The sequence below is a fragment of the Pelobates fuscus genome, chromosome 8 (genome assembly GCF_036172605.1).
Source record: "Pelobates fuscus isolate aPelFus1 chromosome 8, aPelFus1.pri, whole genome shotgun sequence".
NCBI lineage: Eukaryota > Metazoa > Chordata > Amphibia > Anura > Pelobatidae > Pelobates > Pelobates fuscus.
The window spans coordinates 16,881,137-16,906,415 of NC_086324.1; the positions used below are offsets into that span (position 1 = coordinate 16,881,137).

The 25,279-nt window shown below is 42.8% G+C and overlaps 1 protein-coding gene across 2 annotated transcripts; it reads right to left on the minus strand.

Annotated features, from left to right (window-relative positions):
• Window positions 1-2,985: 2,985 nt before the first annotated feature.
• Window positions 2,986-19,598, minus strand: DES (desmin). Of its 2 annotated transcripts, XM_063429307.1 has the most exons (10): window positions 18,964-19,598; window positions 12,283-12,343; window positions 11,982-12,077; window positions 11,375-11,536; window positions 10,809-10,934; window positions 8,971-9,191; window positions 8,232-8,275; window positions 7,761-7,843; window positions 6,478-6,518; window positions 2,986-4,765 (listed from the first exon to the last, which is right to left on the minus strand). In XM_063429307.1, the coding sequence occupies exons 1-9, from the start codon at window positions 19,500-19,502 to the stop codon at window positions 6,507-6,509; spliced, it is 1,344 nt and encodes a 447-aa protein (XP_063285377.1). In that variant the 5' UTR covers window positions 19,503-19,598; the 3' UTR covers window positions 2,986-4,765; window positions 6,478-6,506. The 2 variants fall into 2 exon arrangements, with proteins under 2 accessions (XP_063285377.1, XP_063285376.1); XM_063429306.1 differs by lacking the exon at window positions 6,478-6,518.
• Between the last annotated feature and the right edge of the window lie 5,681 nt (window positions 19,599-25,279).

Here is a 25,279-nt window from a genome sequence, read left to right on the forward strand (position 1 = left end):
TTTCGCTCATGGCCAACATTAAGTTTTTCTGTAATTACCCTAAAGGATACCGCATTCTCCTGGGTCCGAGGGTGCAACCTGGCCTCAGGTTGGACAATTCTCACAATGTAATTTGCAGAAAATAAATGATGGTCCAGGCACTCTAGGTATATCCAAAGTCAGCAGGTTTATTGGAGCAGATAAAAGCAAGCTGACAAAGTGTCAGGGTACCTGTGGTCTCTACCTCCGAAAGAGGTAGAGACTTAGCTGTTCCTCCATCCAGACGGTCTGATGGCTCCCTTCCCCGCGGTCTATCCGGTCATGCTAGGCCGGCCGCGAGGGAGTGACTGCCTTTTACAGCATCTAGGCAGGAAGTAGTCATCAGGACACTCCCCCGGAACGACCTGTCAGTCAATTGCTGCAGGACCAATCAGGACGCCTCGGAGGCGTGGTTACTGCTCTGAACAGGGTATTTAACAGAGCTTCTTTCATTAGCTCATTGCCCTGTCGTGGTTCTAGCTTGTTCTAGTCACTCAGTGCTTGTGTATTCTATTATCCCTTTTGGTTTTGACCCGGCTTGTTTACCTTACTCTGCTTATCTCTGTTACCCTTGATTCGGCTTGTCTCTCGCTTACCTGTCTTCTGTTACCCTCGACCTCGGCTTGTCTTTGACCATTCTATACTGTACTACTTACGTTAGTCCGGCCATTCTAAGGTCCGGTATACGTATCTGGCTACTGTTTGTACTCTGCGTGTTGGATCCCTGTCCCGATCCTGACACAAAGGCCCTGACAAAGTATTGCTTTCATCTGCCCCAATTAATCAATGAGCCTTGAACCCATGAACCCAAAGCCAGTTCACTGGTTGACCTTCCTTGTACCACTTATGGTAGGTGCTAACCGCTGCAAACCAGGAACACCCTGTTTTAAAGATGCTCTGACCCTAGCCATCAATACCTGGCCCTTGTCAAAGATCTTGTTGCTGTTTTCCTACTTCCAACAAATGAAATTAAAGAACTGACTGTTCACTTGCTGACTAATATATCCCACTCCTTGGGTGCCAATGTTACGATATAATCCATGTTATTCACATCCCCCGTCAGTTGTTTTAATGTTGTGGCTGATCCATGTATATTGCCTAGAGTAATGGTTCCAAACCATCTCAAATAATATAGTTTTCCATAATTAAGATTTAAGATTAATTGCCCCAAACATATTTTTGGAAAGCTAACTGCGTGGAAGGTTAAATGAACTCTTTATAGTGCTAGGTATAGTGTTATAATATAACATTATATTTTTATTGCCCCAATTGCGTTTAGATTTCAGGGCCCTCGTTTTAGTGTAAAAGTGTTATTAATTAACCTGTTACCTGGAACGAGAGAGCCTCTCTGCAGTTCGGTCCACCTTCGCTGCCATCAACAGGCTCAGCCAATCCAATGCTTCTCATAGACATATTGTACATGTGTGGCAATTGCTTGTCATAGATAAGCATTAAATCCAATGGTTCCCTATGAGAAGTATCAGAGGACGTTCAACGTACTCATGCAATGCCTGAGGATGTTAAATACCAAGAACGGAGTCTGATACGGCTCTCACTGCAGTAGCATCCTTTACTGGATGTGTCACAGCAAATAAATGAGTCTTTAGTCCCTCAATGTAAACATTGCTGTACCTCCAAAATGGCAATGTTATACAGTGCGGGAGTAATGTGATAAGGGCACCTCATTGAGATTAATGCTCGGGGTGCCTATAGTGCCACTTTAATGGAGGGATGTGATTGGCTGGTACCTCCCAGCCAATCACACAATAATTTTTGTATTGATGCAGAGGATCCCAGTTTGTTTTTATTAACCCTCTCACTCCCTGCACATGGATGAGCAAAGAGGAGGATTTCCATCCTGTCTTCTTCTTGGTTGTTTTTTTTTGTTTTGTTTTTTATTAAAATGCAATTCCGTTTTTGTTAGAACCCTGTACATAAACACACCAACAACCCATTCCGGCTACAAGCTTTTTATTCCTGGCATTATTTAATAATTCCTTCACTCTTCCTGAGCATTTCAGTGCCAGATTTCGAAATCGCAAATTTTGTGTCAAATTTGAACCAGTTCATCTAAAATGCCTGATATTTTATTAGTCTAGATTTGCTGCAAAACAAAGTTCACCTGCATGAAAACAAATATCTATTGGCTTTGAAATCACATTTTGAAAGCATGATGAGCAGTGAAGGTAACCCAACCGCAGAGATGCCGGCTGAGCCTGGTTTAACGAAATTCTTCTGTACGATTTCCAATCAACAGCTGGAAATCGACTTCATTATTTATCTACCCTTAGAGTTTGTAATAGTATCTTAGTATCTTTTTTTTTTTTTTTTTTTACACTTTTTTTCTTATGAATGTACTTGCAGGGGGTAGTGAGCAGAATATATCACCTACGAGCAGATATTATGTCTGTGTCCTGTAGGTGAAAGACAAAACTTTCCCTTATCTTATCATACTATACAATAAGCTATTACTAATTATTATTATTAATATGGCACCAACAAATTCTGTAGCGATGTACAATGATGAACTAGACTTCCTGAGGACCATATTGTTGTTTATTTTTCACTCCTGCTCTTAGCTGCATTAACTGTCATCATGATTAGCCCCACACCATCCTGGCTGTATCACCCTATCTAAGGTGCAGGAGATACTTTGGTTACCAACCTCTCGTATGTACTAACATGCAATGGCTGGTTGTTTTTGTTTATTTATTTGCTATTTTTGATTTCTACTATCTGAGTCCATGATATTTTGAGCCAGTTTTCTCGAGTTGGAATTTCCTGCAGCTTGTGATCTGTGGGATATCCTAATCCCAGATGGATTTTTTATGCATATGGAGTTTGCATCCTTTTCCATGTCATCGTTCATTGTTTTCATGAAGCAGGAAAGTTGTTTTTTTTTAAAGAAAAAAACAAAAAACACAAAATCCCATTTTTTTCTCACCGTTAATAAATATGGAACTTACATTTAATTTCAGATTCCTTTCTCTTTATTGCTACATTTAATGAATCCAATTAATGTCTAAAAATAACATGTGCTTGAACTTGCATTATTAAAATGCAATGGCCACAATGCAACATAATGACTGTGGGAAAATAGATAAAAAATCTTTTTTTTTTTTTTTTTTTTTATTATTTGTGTTTTTGTGTGTGTTTTTATTTGTCATTATATCTCAGTTTCACTTGGGAAAAAAAAATGTATAAAAGTATATGTTATTTCTTTAAGACAGTGGCAGATCACCCAAGCATTATGGGAAATGTAGTCCACTGATATCTTCAGAGCCAAACTCCAAGATATAAGGAGAAACACGTCATATTAATTTGCTCTGCTTTGCTCCCCAGTCTCTGCGTTAGTAACATTGACAAGCAAAGGATTATGGGAATCCACATTTATAGAGCCAATCCAATCTGATTGGTCACTAGAATGTCAACCTTAATTTACGTTTTACTTATAATATCTGCCTCAACCTAGTAATCACATGCTTTAACGCTATAACAACTATTATTGGTGTTCCAAATATAACTAGGAACATTTGTGAAATCTCTCCATTAAATCAGTGTGATATTATCAAAGTGAATGTTGACCTTTCCACAAAGCCGTTTTCTCTCTAAAGTCTGGCATCGACTAAATGCTTACTTGGAGCAACATTCCAAAACATCGTATATTTTTTTCCTTCTTGTCTACAATATGTCTGTTGATTTGAAAAACATATAAAACTGTCGCTATCACACTGATTTGCTCAATTTGTATTTTGGTTTTTATTTGTTCCTTAATCCGTTTTATCTTTGCCTGTTCCATTTGAAAGGGTTTTGCAAATTATTGCACACCCTTTTTTAGTCCACAGGACAACTTTCAGATCTAACTTTGTTCCAAGCAGTACTCTACGTCTCCATACATTCAGTGTTTCGCTATATCAGGGCTTATCAGGTTTAAAATCCAACCACAGAAAGATATAATTATTTAATGTTATAAGTAGAAGACCTACATCCCAAATTCTACCTCAAATGTCTGCCACAGTGCTTGGATTTAAAATATTTGGGTTACGTTCATGGCTACGTGTGTTGACTTTGAAAGCTGCGTGTGTTGTTTCAGAGATACATTTAGATGTCCAGGAAGATACTCTCTATAGTTGCTGGAGATAGATGGACTTTGAAAGTGTCATCAATCTGTTATTAATAAATATAAGCAATTCTTCTCTTTTTTGAAGAGGAGAAATGCTTACAATTCTAGCCAGTTCTGATGTCTTTAATATCTAATGACAGATTAAGACGAGGTGACAGGGTAAATTCATACACAGACTAACATGACGTGATGCAGTTTGTCAGTAAGAAGGATCTACATAGCCCTGCAGGAGCTATTTACTAATCTGAAGTCACTTTATCTAGCCTAATGAATGAATGTGAAATGCAATTCTTTATGATGGTGTCTGTGATTTTATTTCTGTTTGAATTGTGTCGAAGAGACACCTTAAAGAAGATGCTACATAACATGAGGTTTCTCCGTTTCGGGCAGCTCCTATATTCGATTTCGTTTTGAGAGTCCTTAGGTTAAGGAGAAGCTCGGGAGTAGTGGGGGGTGCAGGAGAGGTGCGGTGAAAGTACAGCATGAGATGGCATTTGTCCAGCAGGATTGCGCTCAGGCTGTGTATTGTGGTCATGGAAGTTTCTTGTCGTGCGTCCGTCGTTATGTGTTCTCCGTCCTATCTCACAGCACCTCCTGATGCTGTTGAGAGGCCTCGCTGACGACCTGAGGGCACAGAGAGATGTGTTAGCCTTAGCAGACTGATACATGTCAATGGTTACTTGAATGTCAATGTCAAACATGACGGGAAAGATAAGTGAATACACCAAGTGATAACTCTTGGGTTTCCGTTGCGAATTATCACATTTTAAAATCCACTGCGGCCAATAGTAGATTTGGTCAACAAGAAGCAACGTGGGAGTTAGGTGCCTCACCTTTTTCTACCCTCTTCCCCAATAAAAGGCCCTTGTCTATTGAAGACTTTAGCTCAATTAATAAAATGTTAAGACATGTTTGCCCTAGAAGAACCCCTGCCAGTTCTGGGTTTTAATTTGGTGAACAAGTGAGTTTAGCAAGTGACTTTACTACGTGTCAATAACATCAGTGTATCTTTAAAGTGGCATGCAGCGTGATTAGACGTGATAAACGTGGAGTGTGAGTGTGTGTCAGTACAATAAGACCTACAGCGTCTAGCTCACTCTACGATGACTAACTGGACTTTACTCATTTAAACTACAATTGAGTTGGGAATGGCATCAGTTACTGAGCCTGGAATCTGTCTGTCTGTTGAACCTACAATGATTCCAATCTGTTAGAAAATACTTTTCAAATGATTTATCTGCAAAAAAATCTCTCAACTTTAAAGGGACACTATAGTCACCAAAACAACTTTAGCTTAATGGCGCAGTTTTTGTGTATAGATCATGCCCCCGCAGTCCCACTGCTCAATTCTCTGTCATTTAGGAGTTATATCACTTTGTTTCTGTTTATGCAGCCCTAGCCACACCTCCCCCGGCTCTGACTGACTCAGTCTGCATGAAAAAAATGTTTAATTTTCCATCAGATGTTAACTTGCTATAGAAGTTTTCAGCTCCTGCTCTCTAAATTTACCTTTATTCACATACATGGGAGCTCCTGCAAGGTCTAGTCTAGGAGGTATTAACAGTGTAGGAGATATGAGATTCTAAATTAAACAGACTATGCAATAAAGGAAGTTTAAAGTTTAGATCTTTCTTCACAGGAAGTGTTTATGGAAGGCTGTGCAAGTCACATGCAGGGAGGTGTGACTAGGGTTCATAAACAAAGGGATTTAACTCCTAAATGGCAGAGGATTGAGCAGTGAGACTGCAGAGGCATGTTCTATACACCAAAACTGCTTCATTAAGCTAATGTAATTTTGGTGACTATCATGTCCCTTTTAATGATGACTTCTGTAGATAAATCATTTGAAAGGTTTTTTTCTAACAGATTGGAATAACTTCTGATGCTGTTTCAAGTGAAAGGTGGACAGTTGCTTTGTCTTTGGGTTTGAAACCGCTGCCTTAGTGTCTCATTCTCCATAGATCACATGTGTTTCCTTAACCACTATCGCTGGCAAGGGCAGCTAAAGATGTGTCGTGTCTATAAATAAGTGTATAGGCAGCTCTGAGTATTTATATGTATGTATTAATGTCCTTCCTTCATTAGTTCAAAGAAGCAGCTGTCCTGCCTTTACTTTTAGAAACATTTTGATAACAGCTGCAGGTCCGCTCATGCCCTCCCATCAGGAAATGTCTGTGTGTTTGAATGTGGACTTTATGCGTGTGTGTGTGTGTGTGTCCTGTGCTATGTGAGTGTGTGGTGAGTGTGTGACAAGCTCAGAGTGGAGAAGTGCAGGGTTCAGCATTCACTATTATAAACTGAATGAATTGATGTGAAGTAAGCTATTGGTGACTCACTTTACCGAAGGTCTCAGTGGTAAAAATAATCAGTCGCTCAGCTGAAAATGCAGAGTTTGAATTGTATTGTAAGTTAACAACAACTACATGGAAAGTAGCAAACCGTATACGTTTCAGTTCTAAGACTCCACCCTATGCGTAACTAGAGTGTTAAAGGGATCAGTGCACTCCGTACCCTGTTTTTCCATTTATTTTAAAGGGAAAATGTCACTTCTCTGCAATTTACACCATTGAATACAATGTTGAAAAATGCCTATAACTCGCACCTAAAATTTATTTTATAAGATACTCAATTTTTTTTTCCAATTTTATGTTGTGCCGGATCTCAATATTTGGGCGCAGCCATTTTGTTTTCCTCTGTCCATGATGTCTGCTGTTTGCCCCTCTGTGGGATTCATTTTACTGATACATTTTGGGTAAATTTGATTGGTAACTGAAACAGAACCTTGCTTTAAGCTCAACCCATTGTCAGTTTTGTAAAATTGACCGCCATACTTGAAGAAAAAAGTCCCTACTTTTATTTATGTATTTTTTAAAAACTTGAGCACTTAGCAAAAAAAGTAAAAAAACAAAAAAAAATAGATTAATATTCAGAAGTAGATTAGATCAAGTTTCTTTTTGGTGACACTTCAATTTTATTTTTCTCACCTTACAAATTCATATTTGTTAAATATATAATATAAAAAATCCTGGGAAGTGACAGTTTCCCTTTAAAAGCAGAGTGAAGCATTTCATGAATTCACTAACCCGGGAAACAGAGTATTGGAAGCAAATTGCAGGTTTTAGTATAAAATATAGCCATAAATAAAATTCATTTTTTGGCTATTTTGGCTAGTTTGTCAGATTTCCACTATCATGGTTTAAGCCCCAATTTTATGCAATTACCTTACAATATTTCAAATATTATGATATTTATAATAATGCTCTTTTAATTGTTTTGCCATCTGACAGCCACTGTAGATCTGTTTTATCATTAAATGGTTTGTGATGTGCTAGTTTGTAGATAGTTTTTTTTTGTTACGGTTAATCCTTCAGGATCGTTTGTGTTTTAAAGAGTCTGTAAATACCACGTAGACATATAAAAATAGATTTCATCTGAAATGCAATAGCCCTGACGTCTTTTACAGTGAATTCCTACTGGCCAATTGCAAATGTTATCAAACCCTCTTTGGTACAACATTATATTATTATATTATCATATATGAATTGAAATAGCAACGATTATTTAGTCCTATTCAGACATGAAAGAAGGTGGGGGTACAAATAAGTAAAATTAATCTTACCTCTCCATCTCGCGTCTCAATAGTTTTTATCATGACTGTCTTCTTAGTGTGGACTTCAGAAGCCCTCTGCTCTGGGCTGGTTTCTGTCAGAACAACCAACAATGGTTTCAAATGGAGACAATTCAAAATAAGCTTCATTTATATCAACAGTATCCAATTCTATGTGTGATCATACATGTGATCAGTGTCACCGGTTTTGCTGATTTTTCATGAATAATCAACATCTCCATCAGTGACCACCAGCAGTCCCATAATAATCTACGGAACATGTCAATAAGAACGTGGTCTGCACTTTCTTATGACAATGTTAGATATTGTCCTTGGAATTCCGAACCCAAGCTGGACTCGAAGAAAATTTCTAGCAGATCTCTAGCAAGAAATGTCACGCTCTAGTGGTTAATCAATATCTCCCCAAATCACAGTATTTTCTTTATTCAAAAAAAGATCCATACATCAGGTGTCAGAACTTACCTCTGAAGCTCAGTGCAGAATATGTCTGGATAGGTAGAGTGATCCTACACAGAGATGGGGGAAAATATATTACAAATAAATATTGATGTAACATTATAATTGGAAAAATAATGGAAATACTACATTTGTAGATGTTTCTAAAATATATATTTTTAATCAATTCTTTTTTATTGTTCCACAACCCCTGTAGATCATTACACCCCAACGTCTTTTTTTGGGAGCTCTGCAAGAAGCCCTGCTGTCAATGTGCTCACTATCCTCCTGGTCTGCCTTTAAAAAAGTATAGATCACTGATTGGCAAGGGTAGGAAACAGGGTATTTACTAACCTGCACACAGTATAATAGGGTGCGCAGAGTTTAGTTTAAAACAGTTGAGTTTGAAACATAGCGAATTTGTAGAATGTTTTCATTTCGCCTATTACAGTATAATATTTGAAATTCTTTGGTGAATTTTGAACACTCCATCTTTTAGTGAATAGGTCATAAAGCTCTATGGATGTCTTTTTCAGCAGCCTCTCTGGTGGAGGAAAGGCACTCTTTTACTAAAAATGAAAATACTACAATGTAACTGTTTTACTTTCTAGTTGAAAGTTAAGTTATTTTAAGAGCATATGATATCCCTTTCCATATTTGGTACTACTGTACCTATAATATTAGGAAATGTAAAATGAATGCAGTTATTAGGGCAAACTGTGCTGCCAGTATCTACAGGACAAGAACCATTGCTTCTTTAACCCACCTGCTCTCCTCGCCTTCCAGCAGCTTCCTGTATGTGGCAATCTCAACGTCCAGAGCCATTTTGACATTTAGGAGATCTTGATACTCCCGAAGGTGTCTTGCCATATCATCCTTCAGGTTACGGATTTCTTCCTCCAGTCTGGAGATAGTTTCTTGGTACCCAGAAGCCTCCCCACCGAATCGCTCCTCCAGGTCCCTCATCTGACGGAGCAGTGAGTCATTCTACAAATGAAGAGTAAAAAGTGAGAATCGCAATTGTTATTAATTGTTATTAACCCTGTGAGTATGCAACTGTTTTTTGGGGTTTTTTTTGTCAATCATTGTTTTATTGAGGAAAGTTTACAAGCTTTTCGATTTCACATAGTATGTTGAGATAAAGCATATCTGTATAACATCGACAGAAACATTCAACATTAGCAGGCCTTTTTTCTTTTTCTTTTGCAGTGCGTGTGTCAGTTGGGTTTGTGCGTTATGAGTGGTGTCTGTTGGTCTTGATTGGTGTAGGTACCTCATAGGTGGATGGTGTTCTGTATGCAATAGCGGGCTAGTCTGTTAGCAGTCCATCCTCGGTTTGGACTCCCGGTCTGGTTGTTGGAGGTGATGTTGGGCTCATCCGGGTGTGGGCTCAGTCCCAGTGTTTGAAGAAACGCTGCAGCATCCGTTATGGAGGTGAGTCTCAACTCTCTGCCGTCCGTTGTTGTAGCCGTAAGGGCTCTCGGTAGAGTCCATCAATACTACAATCCGACTTCCTGCAATTGGCTCGTGACTGGGCCCAGAGACCTCTGCCATTGTAGGATATTCCTGGTGAGCTCTTGAAAATTTTTTTAATTTGGCATATTCAAAGTCCAATGGCGTTTTGCCCCTCGCTGCTGCAAGAATGTGGTTCCTGTCTGTCACGGAATAGTAGCGTACAATTACGTCACGGGTGGCATCAAATGGAGCCTGTTGGGACTTATTTATCCTGTAGCAGCCCTCTAACTGAATTTGTTTGGCCTGTGAATGAGGTAAGAGTGAGGTGCTGTATATTTCTGCGGCAGCTCATGTGCCTGAGTACCGCAGGTAGGCCCCGGATGTGCGGCTAGCCTTCTTACCCGTTTTTGGGTATAAGAAAGGCATGGGGCTCTCTGGTCTAGTATGTCTGGTCTGGTGGCGGTTGGGGGTCCGATGGCTGCAGGGTACCCTAGATTATTTCAGATTAGTTTATTACTGCCCAGAGCCATGGGAAGATGCGTATGGTAGGCTCTGGCGCTAAGCTCTGCCTGAGTGTGCAACTGTTAATACAAAATCTGTGAACTACAAAACTTCATGAGTTGATTACATTTTTTGACCTTTTATGATTCTCATGGTATAGATTAGAAAAGGAGCCCAATACAATAAATGTGATAATAACAAACAGTAATTACATAAATTCCAATTACTGATAGAATCAATCAGTCCAATACCAGATATAGCTTGTGGAACCGACTACTAGGTAAGGCACTTCATGTAGTTTGCTTTACCATTGGTCTTCATTGCCGCCCACCTGAGAACCATTAGCACTTCAAGCTATGGATATTGATATATCAGGTACCAGCGCCTCTCTGCTCCACCAATTGGACTTGTGTGCATTTCCTTGATTAGATGGGTGCTTAGTATCACACCATGAGCACAGATGGATCTTAATTAACCGATTTTCATAAATGTATAGATACACAGAGAGACATCCCTGGGTTTAAGTTATTGACCCATATTTGAACTACAAAAAGCTAAGTTTGCACAGTGCCTGTGGCTTGAGGCTTAGTCACTACAGGCAAATAGGCACGGCAAATCTATTTTTCTGATATTTTAATAGATACTTACAGTTCCTTTGAGTGCATCAATTTCACAGGTGTAAGACTGAATTTGGTGGCGGTACTCCATCATTTCCTGCTTGGCCTGGCGTAGAGAATCGTTGTTCTTTTGAGCAGCCTGGTTGAGGTCAGAAACCTGTAAGTAAAGTAATACAAATGCACCGTTGAAGCCAAATAAAAGGAAAAGTGGAAACTGTGTTTTCAAGATCAAGGAAGATGAGTCGAAGGTTGGCCACATTTGTTGGTTCAAGCTGACAGGCTAATATTAACTAAATTTGAGGGTACATGAAGATCTGAGAAAGAGCTAAGATGAAAATGAGACAGTTATCAAGATGGTTTTAGCTTCAATATGAAATTATGTAGCTTAAAGGGACATTAAAGTCACTCAGACCACTTCATCTCAATGAAATGGGCCAAGTTCAGCGGCCCTTGTGAAGACAATCAGAAACATTCCAAAATATAGACAAGCTTAATATATTTACACTTAGGATGTATCCAAACAATAAGATAAATACATATGGACCCCATAATGATGTCCAAGTCAATGTAATGTTCCATGATAGAGCTTTGTCTTACCTTGGACTTGTACCAGTCCTCAGCCTCTGAAATGTTCTTAGCAGCGATATTCTCGTATTGAGAACGGATGTCTCTTAGAGCTGCTGTCAAGTCTGGTTTGGAAACATCAAGTTCCACTTGTACATGTTGTTCTTGTAATTGGGCTTGCAAATCTCGAATTTCCTGCAATAGTAAAATAGTTACATCACTCCATTGCTACAAATATTCAGTCTGTCGGATATATGTAGCCTTGACCATTCAACTGATGTTGGCCTACACTCTCCAGAATTCTGAAATGGAATTCTACCACAACTAAAATAGTTGAGAAGGTTGGATAACCCCAGCCTAAACTCGTGAATAAGATAAATGCAAGAGTGTGGTTTCAGGGATATGTAGCCTTGACCATTCAACTGATGTTGATCTACACTTTCCAGAATCCTGAGATGTAAATCTACCTACACTCTAAAAGAATTGAGAAGGTTGGATAGCGCCGGCCTAAACTTATAATTAAGACAAATGCAAGAGTATGAGTCACTCATTTCTTGTTAACTCATTTCTGATATAACTTATTTGAGAATTTTGCTCATCCACACAGTGTGGTTTTTGGGTTGTCTGTGACTCCTCTTACCTCCTCGTGAATCTTCTTCAGGAAAGCAATTTCCTCCTGCAGGGATTCAATGCGTCTTTCTAAGTCTATGCGGGCCAAGGTTGCAGCATCAACATCCTGATGAAGGAAGCCAAAACATATTGCGTTTAATTTGTAGGAAAAAGAAAGAATAAAAAAAAGCAATAAGAGTTTGTTTCATGCGGTACAGAGGAAGAACAAAGATTTATTGAAGATTAGAGAGGTAAGGGAGAAGAATGAAAAGGTAGCGCATTCAATGATCACAGGGAATGATTATTGCTTACAGAGACACAGCAATTCTTACCCCTCGGAATGCGGACAGATTATTCTCGGCCTCTTCTTTCAGCTGAATCTCCTCCTGCAATCTAAGAAATAGAATCCCAATTAAGGTGCATGCTAAAAGTAAACTCTGCTTTAAACACAGTGTCCTAAGTGTCATTACGATGTAGAGCTACATAGATAGCGTTCCTTGAGTGAAGCCGATTAAAGTAGTAAAAGGGACAGTTATTAGAATTGTACTTTTTCTCAGCAATTTCAAAAATAGAAATAGTTACATTTCCTGGTTTACTAGAAGGCTTGCACACCAAACAGTCCAGATGAAAGAACTGCAGTGTTCTCCAGCCTTTTATAATTGTTTTCATTTTATTAGTATCGTTAATTGATAGGGATATCGTTTAAAAGAGATGCACAGTGCTGAATTCGTCAATCTCAACAGATTAGTAAAACTTTTTCTAGAAATAAAGCTGACATTAAACGTCTTTACTTTATTGGGTGCCAACAGCAATGCCACGACTCTGTGCTCAGCTGACATTTGAGACGCACTTAAAATATTTCAGTATCAAACATGCATTATTTTTGCAGGTTTCAGCTGCCAAAAACCTTCATATAATTGGCATCTGCGTGCTCCGAAGGACTTTTTCCCCCTGGTCATTGACAGGCTCAAACTTAAAATGTTACGTTTGTTTTGGCACCAGTAATTTCCTATGAAACCTATTTTTATGAGTTTACACAAATCCTGAAACCAAGTCGGAGTCCATAACATGAAGTAATTTCATGTTGGATGTCAGAGGCAAAAAACTAAAACCTTTGACCTTTCGAGCACTAAAAGGATAAGTATTACATAGCAGATCATTGGCACTCAGTATCTAAACCATGTTGTGCCAAGGTACTATTAAACTCGTGTATCACAGCAACCACCGTTACTCTTCACGTGCTCGTTATTTTAACCCCTTAAGGACACATGACATGTGTGACATGTCATGATTCCCTTTTATTCCAGAAGTATGGTCCTTAAGGGGTTAAACTTTTTGATGCCAGTGCTGCACGCAACTTGCTGTAACATAATGTGAGCGTTGGATGTGTTAAAAATACATTAAACAAGCCACGTAGTACTGGAGTGATGTATGTCACTGCTCTTAATTAGACAATAACATCTCTTTTACAATAATAGAAATTACTTCGAGGAAAGAAGAATGTGACATTTTTATTTATTTATTTACTTTTTCAGTGGGGCTAGAAATCTCCAATCTCTTTTGAGGAATAGTGGTAAATCATTGCTGAACTGAAAAAAATATTCAACTTTTCCTTCTAAGCTATTTTTGACTCAGATTCGCAATTGCATAGTTACATAGCTGGAAAGAAACGTGTGCATCAAGTTTAGCCTTCCTCACATCTGTTTTTGCCGTTGATCCAATTTGCCAGAATTTCTTCTTTAATTAGTAAATCTTAAGTAACTCATTAATAGCTCACTCTTAAAGAATACAACGGGTGATCAGATGCTAGCATTTCTTTAATAGAATTTAACCCCTTAAGGACCAAACTTCTGGAATAAAAGGGAATCATGACATGTCACACATGTCATGTGTCCTTAAGGGGTTAAAGAAGTGGAGGGTTGGCTTTAAATTTAAAAATGCAAAGTCAAAACAGGGCAAAACACAGGGAGGATATAATATTAGGAAGAGGAACAGACTGAGCCTGTGCTCTCCTATTATGGTAATAGGAATAGGAATAAATATCTCTGTATCCGCTCCTTACTGCAGGAACAATTATGAGATCACGCCAAGAAATGTGTCATGTTCCCTGTGAGAATACTGTTCCCAACTTCTTCTAGCAAAAGATTGGTAAGTTGGAGTCTGTTGTAAGCTTTGGACTATCGGTTTCCCTAAGCTAAAATGGTTTCATTTTCAAACAGATGTTAACTTACTTTATATGTTTTTATCTCCTGCTCTGTAAATTGAGCTCTAAACACACACAGGAGGCTCTTAACTCAAAGGCCCTTAACATCAAATTAAACAGGAAGTGTAAACATTAGATTACTCTTTACAGGAAGTGTTTAGGAAACATGAGCACCGCTGATGTTAAAAGGTTCATTCAAGTGTGCTGTAGCAAGTATGAAGTGAGGAGTACCCTGGCCAGATGACCACTCCCTGTCATTGATTGACATTCTATGCACAGGAATATGCACAGATATGACATTAGAGAGTCCGGAACTCTAGTTACAGACTGACCGATGATAACCCAGTGACGCTGCCGTAGGTGGAGCTACACCTCCGGCAGCAGAGGGGTAAATCTCCATATGTGTTTCATAGTGAAATGCTTCACATACAGACTCCAGGCACCATCACCACTTCAAATAACTAAAGTGGTCATGATGCTTGGAGAAACACTTCAAGTGGTAAATGTGACAAAGTCAGCGCCCCTGATAAAAACAGACCTGCTAACTTCTCTGATATTGGTCTGATATTGGAGAGGAATCAATGAAAATCGGGTGTTACATGGCAGCACTATGTGCCTTTTGACTTGACAGCCCTGTGTAAATGAGAAGAGGTTGCGTAGAAATACAAAGCTTTTGTACTTGACTTTTCAGCAGACAGATTGTTATGTATGAGAGTGTATGTCTCAGATTGGAGAGGCCTGTGCGATAGAAATACAGTCTGTACCTCAGAATCACAAATTCAACTATAATTCAAGATTAATTCCAAATCTTAGACCAAACTATCTGGATAGAAATTAAGGCTGATTTGGAGAATTGTTCAAATACGTCATAAAATGTGACTACTTTTGATATTTAAAATGTACTAGCAGACTGTGTGAGGCCTGTGTCACACTCTATATAATATTACTGGACCACATATGACTGTTCTGAGAAATTGTAGGTGACAATAATATTTATGCAACTGAAATATAATTTAGATTGAAGAACAATGTACAGCATCTTATTTACACAGACTGATTTCTAAACACATTTATTGCAGTCTAGAGACACATTACTGGGAGTATTATTGCTGTGGGGCTCTGTTATACACTCAGACACATTACTGGGAGTATTATTGCCGTGGAGCTCTATTATACACTCAGACACATTACTGGTAGTATTATTGTTGTGAAGCTCTGTTATACACCCAGACACATTACTGGGAGTATTATTGCTGTGGAGCTCTGTTATACACACAGACACATTACTGGGAGTATTATTGCCGTGGAGCTCTATTATGCACTCAGACACATTACTGGTAGTATTATTGTTGTGAAGCTCTGTTATACACCCAGACACATTACTGGGAGTATTATTGCTGTGGAGCTCTGTTATACACCCAGACACATTACTGGGAGTATTATTGCTGTGGAGCTCTGTTATACACTCAGACACATTACTGGGAGTATTATTGCTGTGAAGCTCTGTTATACACTCAGACACATTACTGTGAGTATTATTGCTGTGGAGCTCTGTTATACACTCAGACACATTACTATTACTAGGAGTATTATTGCTGTGGAGCTCTGTTATACACTCAGACACATTACTGGGAGTATTATTGCTGTGGAGCTCTATTATACACTCAGACACATTACTGGGAGTATTATTGCTGTGGAGTTCTGTTATACACTCAGACACATTACTGGGAGTATTATTGCTGTGGGGCTCTGTTATACACTCAGACACATTACTGGGAGTATTATTGCTGTGGAGCTCTGTTATACACTCAGACACATTACTGGGAGTATTATTGCTGTGGGGCTCTGTTATACACTCGGACACATTACTGGGAGTGTTATTGCTGTGGAGCTCTGTTATACACTCAGACACATTACTGGGACTATTATTGCTGTGGGGCTCTGTTATTCACTCAGACACATTACTGGGAGTATTATTACTGTGGAGCTCTGTTATACACTCAGACACATTACTTGGAGTATTATTGCTGTGGGGCTCTGTTATACACTCAGACACATTACTGGGAGTATTATTGCTGTGTGGCTCTGTTATACACTTAGACACATTACTGGGAGTATTATTATTGTGGAGCTCTGTTATACAGTCAGACACATTACTGGAAGTATTATTGCTGTTGAGCTCTGTTATACACTCAGACACATTACTGGGAGTATTATTGCTGTGGAGCTCTGTTATACACTCAGACACATTACTGGGAGTATTATTGCTGTGGAGCTCTGTTATACACTCAGACACATTACTGGGAGTATTATTACTGTGGAGCTCTGTTATACACTCAGTCACATTACTGGGACTATTATTGCTGTGGGGCTCTGTTATACACTCAGACACATTACTTGGAGTATTATTGCTGTGGGGCTCTGTTATACACTCAGACACATTACTGGGAGTATTATTGCTGTGGGGCTCTGTTATACACTCAGACACATTACTGGGAGTATTATAGCTGTGGAGCTCTGTTATACACTCAGACACATTACTGGGAGTATTATAGCTGTGGAGCTCTGTTATACACTCAGACACATTACTGGGAGTATTATTGCTGTGGGGCTCTGTTATACACTCAGACACATTACTGGGAGTATTATTGCTGTGGAGCTCTGTTATACACTCAGACACATTACTGGGAGTATTATTGCTGTGGGGCTCTGTTATACACTCAGACACATTACTGGGAGTATTATTACTGTGGAGCTCTGTCATACACTCAGACACAACAACTATACGGAGTTCTGTATCACACTGTATGTAGCAGTACTATGCCGCAGAGTGTGTGAGGCCTGTATCACAATGTATATTGCAGTACTATACCGAAGAGTTTGTGAGGCCTGTATTACACTGTATGTAGCAGTACTATACCACAGAGAGTGTGAGGCCTGTATCACACTGTAAATACCGCAGAGTGTGTGAGGCCTGTATCACACTGTATATAGGAGTACTATACCGCAGAGTGTGTGAGGCCTGTATCAAACTGTATATAGGAGTACTATACCACAGAGAGTGTGATGCCTGTATTACACTGTATATAGGAGTACTATACCACAGAGTGTGTGAGGCCTGTATTACACTGTATATAGGAGTACTATACCACAGAGTGTGTGAGGCCTCTATCACACTGTATATATCAGTACTATACCGCAAGGTGTGTGTGAGGCCTGTATTACATTGTATATAGGAGTACTATACCACAGAGTGTGTGAGGCCTCTATCACACTGTATATAGGAGTTCTGTACCGCAGAGTGTGTGAGGCCGGTATCACATTGTATATAGGAGAACTATACCACAGAGTGTGTGAGGCCTGTATTACACTGTATATAGGAGTACTATACCACAGAGTGTGTGAGGCCGGTATCACACTGTATATAGGAGTACTATACCACAGAGTGTGTGAGGCCTCTATCACACTGTATATAGGAGTTCTGTACCGCAGAGTGTGTGAGGCCGGTATCACATTGTATATAGGAGAACTATACCACAGAGTGTGTGAGGCCTGTATTACACTGTATATAGGAGTACTATACCACAGAGTGTGTGAGGCCTCTATCACACTGTATATAGGAGTACTGTACCGCAGAGTGTGTGAGGCCGGTATCACACTGTATATAGGAGTACTATACCACAGAGTGTGTGAGGCCTCTATCACACTGTATATAGGAGTTCTGTACCGCAGAGTGTGTGAGGCCGGTATCACATTGTATATAGGAGAACTATACCACAGAGTGTGTGAGGCCTGTATTACACTGTATATAGGAGTACTATACCACAGAGTGTGTGAGGCCTCTATCACACTGTATATAGCAGTACTATACCGCAGTGTGTGTGAGGCCTGTATCACACTGTATATAGGAGTACTATACGGCATACTGTGTGATACCTTTATCATACTGAATGCAGAATTACTATACCACAGAGTGCAAGAGGCCTGTTTCACTGTATATAGGAGTGCTACACCGCAAAGTGTGTGAGGCCTCTATCACACTGTATATAGCAGTACTATACTGGAGCACATGCATACTGCCTGTCACAAAGTATACATAGATCCTGAACTGCACATTGTATTAACCTTGTGTAACATTGTATTTATTAGGTTGGATTCAGTTTTGATTAGAATTTACTCTGAACTGTTTATGCAAGATTTATACAAGGTTTGAGGGTCACAACACCAATAAGAGATAGATCGCCAAGTTTAAAATACAAAGTTACATAAAATCATTTACACCAGCAACTTAATAGGGGAATGACACAAAGTCTCTGTCACTGGTGGATCCTTTGTCAAAGAGAGAGACCCTTATATGGGCAGTCCTGAGATATGAGAAACATATCCGAGGGAGGGGGGGGGGGGGGGAGAGAGAGAAGAATTTTAGGCAACAGACAGTGAGAATATTAGGCAGGGAAGGAAAGAAAGAGCTGACTGTGATTGTTAGAGAATGAGACAGACGTACAGTGAGCTCAAACTCTTTCTTTATGAACTCTGAAGGCTTTTTCACATGTACAGCATATAGACAGCTGTTGGAAAATATAAAGGTAAATGCTACCTTTTCCGTTTATTGTTCTACCTTTTTCATGGTGTCACCTAAAGTATTTGCCTTCACAATATATTATTATTGGTAAATTTGATCTTTTCCCTATCCTCCTCAGTGATCTATTCCCACATTGCCTACTTCATATCTTTCACCTCCTCAAGCCTCTCTTAGCATCTCCTATCCTTCTTAGAGTATCTAAACATCCTCTTCCCAGGGTCCACTCACCTTTGTTTGAGTTTCTGAAGGTCATCAATGTAATTGTCCCTTTCCACTTCGACTCGCGCCCTCTGATTTGTCAGGATGTCTACTTGGCGACGCAGCTCTCTCATTTCTTCCTCGTACAGCTCACTGACCCTTGTTGGCTCCTTGCCCTTGATCCGGTTCACTTCGTTTACCAGGATCTGGTTCTGCTGCTCCAGGTACCGCACTTTCTCAATATAGTTGACAAATCTGTCATTCAGTTCCTGCAACTCCACTTTTTCATTGGTTCTGGTCTGCAGAAACTCTTGGTTCATGGCATCGGCGAGGCTGAAGTCCAGAACGTCTGCGGAATAGTTGCTTCTAGCTGGGGTCAACCTTGATGCCTTGAAACTGGAGTAAGATGGGGATGCCGCAGATTGGGAAACTTGGTAGACTCTGGAGGACAACGAGCTGGAGGCACCTGATTTAGCCCCATAGGAGGACCTGGTAAAAGATGGAGATCCTCCACCAAAAGCACGACGGTAAGAGGAAACCCTCTGGGTACTTGAGTAGCTTCGGCTCATGATTGCTGATGGGTGTTATGCTGAGAGCCTGGTAAATGTGGCTCTGGGTATATGATAATCCTGTGGCTGGATTGAGTTGAGTCGAGACAGAAAGCCCAGGGACTTCACTATTTGAATGTCCAGTGACATCAGATACCTCCCCCTCCTTGTGAAGCCCACCTACTTGCATGACATCTACTCCCTTTACATCACATACACACAGGCTAGAGAGTCAGGGACACTTGTCCTAACAGCTGCAGTTTGTCCTAGAGACAGCAAGTATAACAAGGACGATGGGAATTGGGTGAAAAGTAAAAAGGATCGGAGAAACTGCAATCCCACCGCACATTTATACAGTTTTGTTTGCCATAAAACAAGGTTAATTGAATTTTGTTTAAATCCTAGAGGATATTTCATGTTATTCTTTATAATCCTTTGCACAGATGGAGTTACGCTCGGAACTACAAATAGCTTTGGAAATCTCTTTGTGAATTTAAGTTCTGATAATGCAGCTAGATGTTACAGTGTGGATGATATAATCTAAGATAACAAAAAAAGAAACACAGTTTATCAATAATAGAATACTCTTTACATAGGGGTTCGCCCAGTGAACACTGAATTATAGTGAATGTGAACGCAAATAGCCAAGGTGTAATTATCACAGAGCTGGATCATATTTGGACATCAACATGTTTTGCTAAAATATGTCTTAACTGAACAAAACTTCTAGGTACATTGTTAGGGTATTGTTGAACGAAACTATGCCAAAATTAGGTTCGTTCATAAATGAGACAAATTGCCCGAATCCAAATCCTTTTTCAGGTGTGGTTTAAAAGGATTTCAATTCAGACGATTCAGCTCATTTATAACCAGATTTTCTAAATCAATGTGTTTAATGATTACCCTGACTTTCATTCAGACAAATTGCCTAAAATACATTTTTTGCACATGTCTAGGGGTTAATCCATTAGCAATTGTAGAGAATTGATGAGGGAATTGCAAATTATAGGACAACATATTTGAGCGTGAGCTTAACCCCTTAAGACACATGACATGTGTGACATGTCATGATTCCCTTTTATTCCAGAAGTTTGGTCCTTAAGGGGTTAAATGGCAGCTAATTAAACAGCTTTGTACATACACTCTTAGAAGTGAGTCACAACTTCGAGGCCGTTCCTCTAGGGTTAAACGAGATACATGACAGCGGTACTTGAGCGTAACACGGAGGGCATTTCCTGGCAATGATTGATATATTAGGGACTTTTAGCAGGCCGTTAACCTTTATAAGATTTGGAGACTTGGTATCCCCCTTCAGCCATCAAAGGGTTATTTGAGTTGTTGCTGTTAGATCATTCTTTCAGTTTACTGTGGAAACAGTGCTTGCAAAATAACAAGTTTAAGACATCAGGCCCAGAGGAGGCGGGCTGAAAGCTAGCCGGATAGGAGGCATGTGTGGGTGTGGTGGGTGTGGGTGTAAAATGGGTGTGGCATTTGGGTTAAGGGTTTGGGTGGGGTTGTATAAATAACGGACATTTTGTCCCCTTCACCTCAGCCATCTTAAAATAACGGCAAGGTGACAATCTCTTTCCTATTATTGTGTTGCTTTGCTTACCCCACGGCCAGAAGCATGGATATTGACGGAATCCTTGCTGCTCTTCGGGCTGAGGCCCTCCAGGACGGTGGCCGGCACCTGCAGGCCCAGCTGGTAAGGCTGCAGGGTGCCTCCCTGGTAGCTGCTCCCTCGGTCGGCAGCCAGGGTACTCCGCGCCGCCGGGCGCGTCCTCCTACCCGTTATAGCCCCTCGCGGGAGGGTCGGGTGAGGGGTAGGAGCAGGAGCCCCGTTGCCGGCCCGCGCGCCAGGTCCCCCGCGGCCGCGGGCGGCAACGTGTCTGTGCAGCCTGTCGCCTCCTCCCCGAGGCGGTCTAGAGCTACCCGTGCGGCTGCCGCTTCTCGGGGAGGTGATGGCCATCCCGCGCCGGTTCCTGCTCCTGTGATCTCGCGGGCCTCCAGGAGGTCGTCCGCGAGATCACTCTCCAGCTCAACAATGGCGACAACCCGAGCACCTGACAGGCGCTCGGCTCATGGTGGATCCCAGGCGGAGCGCGAGCAAGTGAGGTCGGCGGCCGGCTCTTCTTCAGGAGTGGTGAGTAGGCCGCGAGGCGGCAGGGCAACCAGTAGGGGGTTGGGGGGTTCGGGGGGTCGGGGTATGGAGCCAGGTCCGGCTACTCGTGGGCACAGCCCCCCCCCTTATCATCCTCCCCGCTCTGTCTCCCCTGGCCCGGCCACTACCACACTCCCATCAGCCTCATCCATTCAACAGGCACTTCCATCAGCTTCATCCGGCCAGCATGCACTCCCATTATCCTCATCCGGCCAGCATGCACTCCCATCATCCTCATCCGGCCAGCATGCACTCCCATCATCCTCAGCCGGACAGCATGCACTCCCATCAACCTCATCCGTTCATCTTGCATTCTCATCATCCTCAGCCGCCCATCAAGCTCTTCCAACACTATCTCCTGCCCATCCTACCCCCCATGGCCCCCTCCCTATGGGTGTGATGCCCTCTGCATCTGCCCCGCCATTACCCATGGTCCATGCTGCCCCCTCTGGGGCTCCTTCTGCCATGCCAGTTTTACACACAGTCTTTGCCACTTCTGCGGGTCCCCAGTTACCTGGGTTGGGTGGGCAGGGTTCTTTTTCACCTGTCCTGTCTTCACAGGTCACCCCTGGTCGGCTGACAAGTCGGTCCCCCGATGCTGTGACTGGTGCAGTGCTTCCTGCGGTCGCAGTTCCCTTGGGGCCGTTGCAGCCTGGTGGGCATGTTGAAGTCCCGCTACTACCTGCCAATTCAGCTCCTGCAGGTGAGTACTCTGGTATAACGGGGTCGGGTTTGGGGGGCGCTGGCGCAGGGGAGGTGCAAGAATTGGGTTCTGTACTCCAGGCGATGAAGCAGGTTTTGCTAACCCTTGAGCGGGGTTATCGCCCCGGGGCTTCCCCCCCGGTGTCGTTAGATAACCAACTTCGGGCGGGTTGGGCAGGTTCCGCAGGGTCTGATCCTTCTGCAGTCGCGGCGCCAATGCCCGCTAATATAACACAGGCCCCCATCCCCTCAACCTCGGCGTTACTGCCGGTGACGCCGGAATCTGCAGTGGGCACGGCCGGGGACGCCGCTGCTCTCTCGGGTTTGGGGGTTGCTCCGGCTGCGCACGGTGCGGCGTACATGTGCTGGTCAGGCCCTCTGGGCCTCCATCTCACGCCGGAATTGCGCGCCAAAATAGACAAAGGGGAATTTGTTGAAATTTTTTCTCTCCTCCCTATGGAAGATCTTCCCCGGGTTGACGCTGACGCTAAAGAGTCCGAAAAGGACAAAGAAAAGTTTCGGTACCGGAAGATTCCGAAAACTTTCGGAAACTGGATCCGAGCCTTTTCGATCTTAGCCAGCGTGATAGGTGAGAAGACTCCCGCCAAATGTTCTTCCCTATTCTGCTACCAGGACGTCATATGGACCGCTTGTCGGGTGTACGGCGGTTTAGGTTGGTGGCGGTATGATGAGCAGTTCCGCCAACGTTTAGCGGTTCGGCCTTCCATGGGCTGGGATCAAATGGACATTGGCTTGTGGTTAGCTATCATGACCCGCCCAGCCTCACATCAAGGGGGCCTGTCGTCCTTTCTCGGGGGGGCCGGCGCGGGTTCTTCAACCGCAGCGTCGGCCGGGCAACGAAAAACAGGCTGTTGTTGGCAATATAACGATGGCCAATGCAAATTCGGGTCTAGTTGCCGCTTCAAACATGAGTGTTCGGGGTGCGGTGGGTCTCACCCCGCTTCAAAATGCTTCAAACGAGCCAAAACTGGCGACAAAGGGGACTCCGTGGGCGCTAAGGGCGAAGACGCCGGTGGACGTCGACGCGATGCGCCCATGGCTAAATCGTTATAGGAATAGGAAGGCGGCTGCCTTATTGCTAGAGGGATTTGGGCAGGGGTTTTGGATCCCTCACCGGCCTCGGCAGGTCTCCGGTTTTTGCAGAAACCTGAGATCTGTTTCTGAATATCCAGGGGTGGTCAGGGAAAAACTGGCGAAGGAAGTGGCGCTGGGCCGAATGGCGGGCCCATTTCGGGATTCGCCACTCCCCGATCTAAGGGTGTCACCGTTGGGCGTGGTGCCCAAACGGGAACCGGGAAAGTTCCGGCTGATTCATCACCTGTCGCACCCTCATGGGTGCTCGGTAAACGATGACATTGCAGCTGAATTATGCCGCGTTTCCTATGCGTCCTTTGATGCTGCTGTGGGCATAGTCAGGGCCGCTGGCCCCGGGGCTCTTATGGCAAAAACTGATATCGAGTCTGCCTTTCGCCTCCTACCAGTTCACCCAGAGTGTCATCATCTCTTGGGATGTGCATTTGAAGGTCATTATTATGTGGATATGTGTCTCCCCATGGGTTGTGCTATATCCTGTTTTTATTTTGAATGCTTCAGCTCTTTTCTAGAATGGGTAGTGAGAATGGAGTCCGGTTACGATTCCCTGCTTCACTACTTAGATGACTTTCTGTGTGTGGGCCCCGCGCATTCCCCGATATGCTCCCAGATCTTACAAGCAGTGTCGGATGTGGCCTGTATGTTCGGCGTGCCGCTGGCACCTGACAAGACAATTGGCCCTTCCACGTGCTTGAGCTTCCTCGGGATCGAGATTGATTCGGTCATCGGGGAATGTCGGCTTCCGTTGGACAAGTTGGCTGATCTACGTGGGGTGGTCCAGGAGGCGAGCTCCTTGCGGAAGATCACGCTGCAACGACTTCAGTCCTTGTTGGGCAAATTAAACTTTGCCTGCCGGATTATGCCCATGGGTAGAGTATTTAACCGACGCCTGGCGGCTGCCACGTCAGGGATACTGAAGCCGTTCCACTTCGTCCGCCTGACCAAACCGCTCAGGGAGGATTTAGCGGTTTGGGCGGTTTTTCTGGAAGAGTACAATGGTAGGTCTTACTGGCAGCAGCCCGAGGTAGCAAACTCAGTGCTGCACCTGTTTACGGATGCCGCGGGTTCGTCGGGTTTTGGGGCTATCATGGGAAAACAATGGTGCGCAGAACCTTGGCCAAGATCGTGGTTCGACTCGGGCCTGACCAGGAACATGGCGTTCTTGGAGCTTTTTCCCATTGTGGTGGCTCTCCATCTTTGGGGACCGGAGATCAAGAACAGGCGTGTCGTGTTCCACTGTGACAATTTGGGCGTTGTCCAGGCCATTAATCGGTTGACAGCCTCCTCTCCTCCGGTGGTCAGGCTCCTGCGGAGCTTGGTACTGCGTTGCCTGTCTTTGAACGTTACATGTCGCGCTGTGCATATTCCCGGTGTAGAGAATACCACGGCTGACGCCCTTTCTCGTTTCCAATGGCAGGTGTTTCGTCAGATCGCGCCCGAAGCAGATACGATGGGCCTTCCCTGTCCCAGAGAGCTATGGTCCCTTGGCCTGAGCGAATAAGGGAATGGATTCGGTCTTCAGTGTCGGATGCTACTTGGGCCCGGTACGGTAAGGCTTGGGGTGACTGGGTCGCTCTAGAGCAGGACCAAGGTGGGTTTTCTTCATCTGCGGAGAGGGTTCAGGGGGTTTTACGGTTGCTCTGGTTTTGGGAGGCTAGTGGTTGTTCCCCAGCCACGGTATCAGGGAAGCTATCAGGTCTGAGCTTCTGGTTCAACCTGACTCGCGTGCCGGATGTGACCAAAGATTTCATGGTCCGGCTCGCTATGCGTGGCTGGCGTAGAGGTCCGCAGCCTCGGGATTCCAGGAGACCGGTTTCTGGCG

Coding starts and splice junctions, on each gene's coding strand:
- DES (XM_063429306.1), bottom strand. CDS start 19,502: ATGAGCCGAAGCTACTCAAGTACCCAGAGGGTTTCCTCTTACCGTCGT. Junction 9,192..10,808: donor TTGATGCACTCAAAGGAACT/GTAAGTATCTAT, acceptor CTTCATTTGTAG/AATGACTCACTGCTCCGTCA. Junction 4,766..7,760: donor TTGAGACGCGAGATGGAGAG/GTAAGATTAATT, acceptor CTGTGCCCTCAG/GTCGTCAGCGAGGCCTCTCA.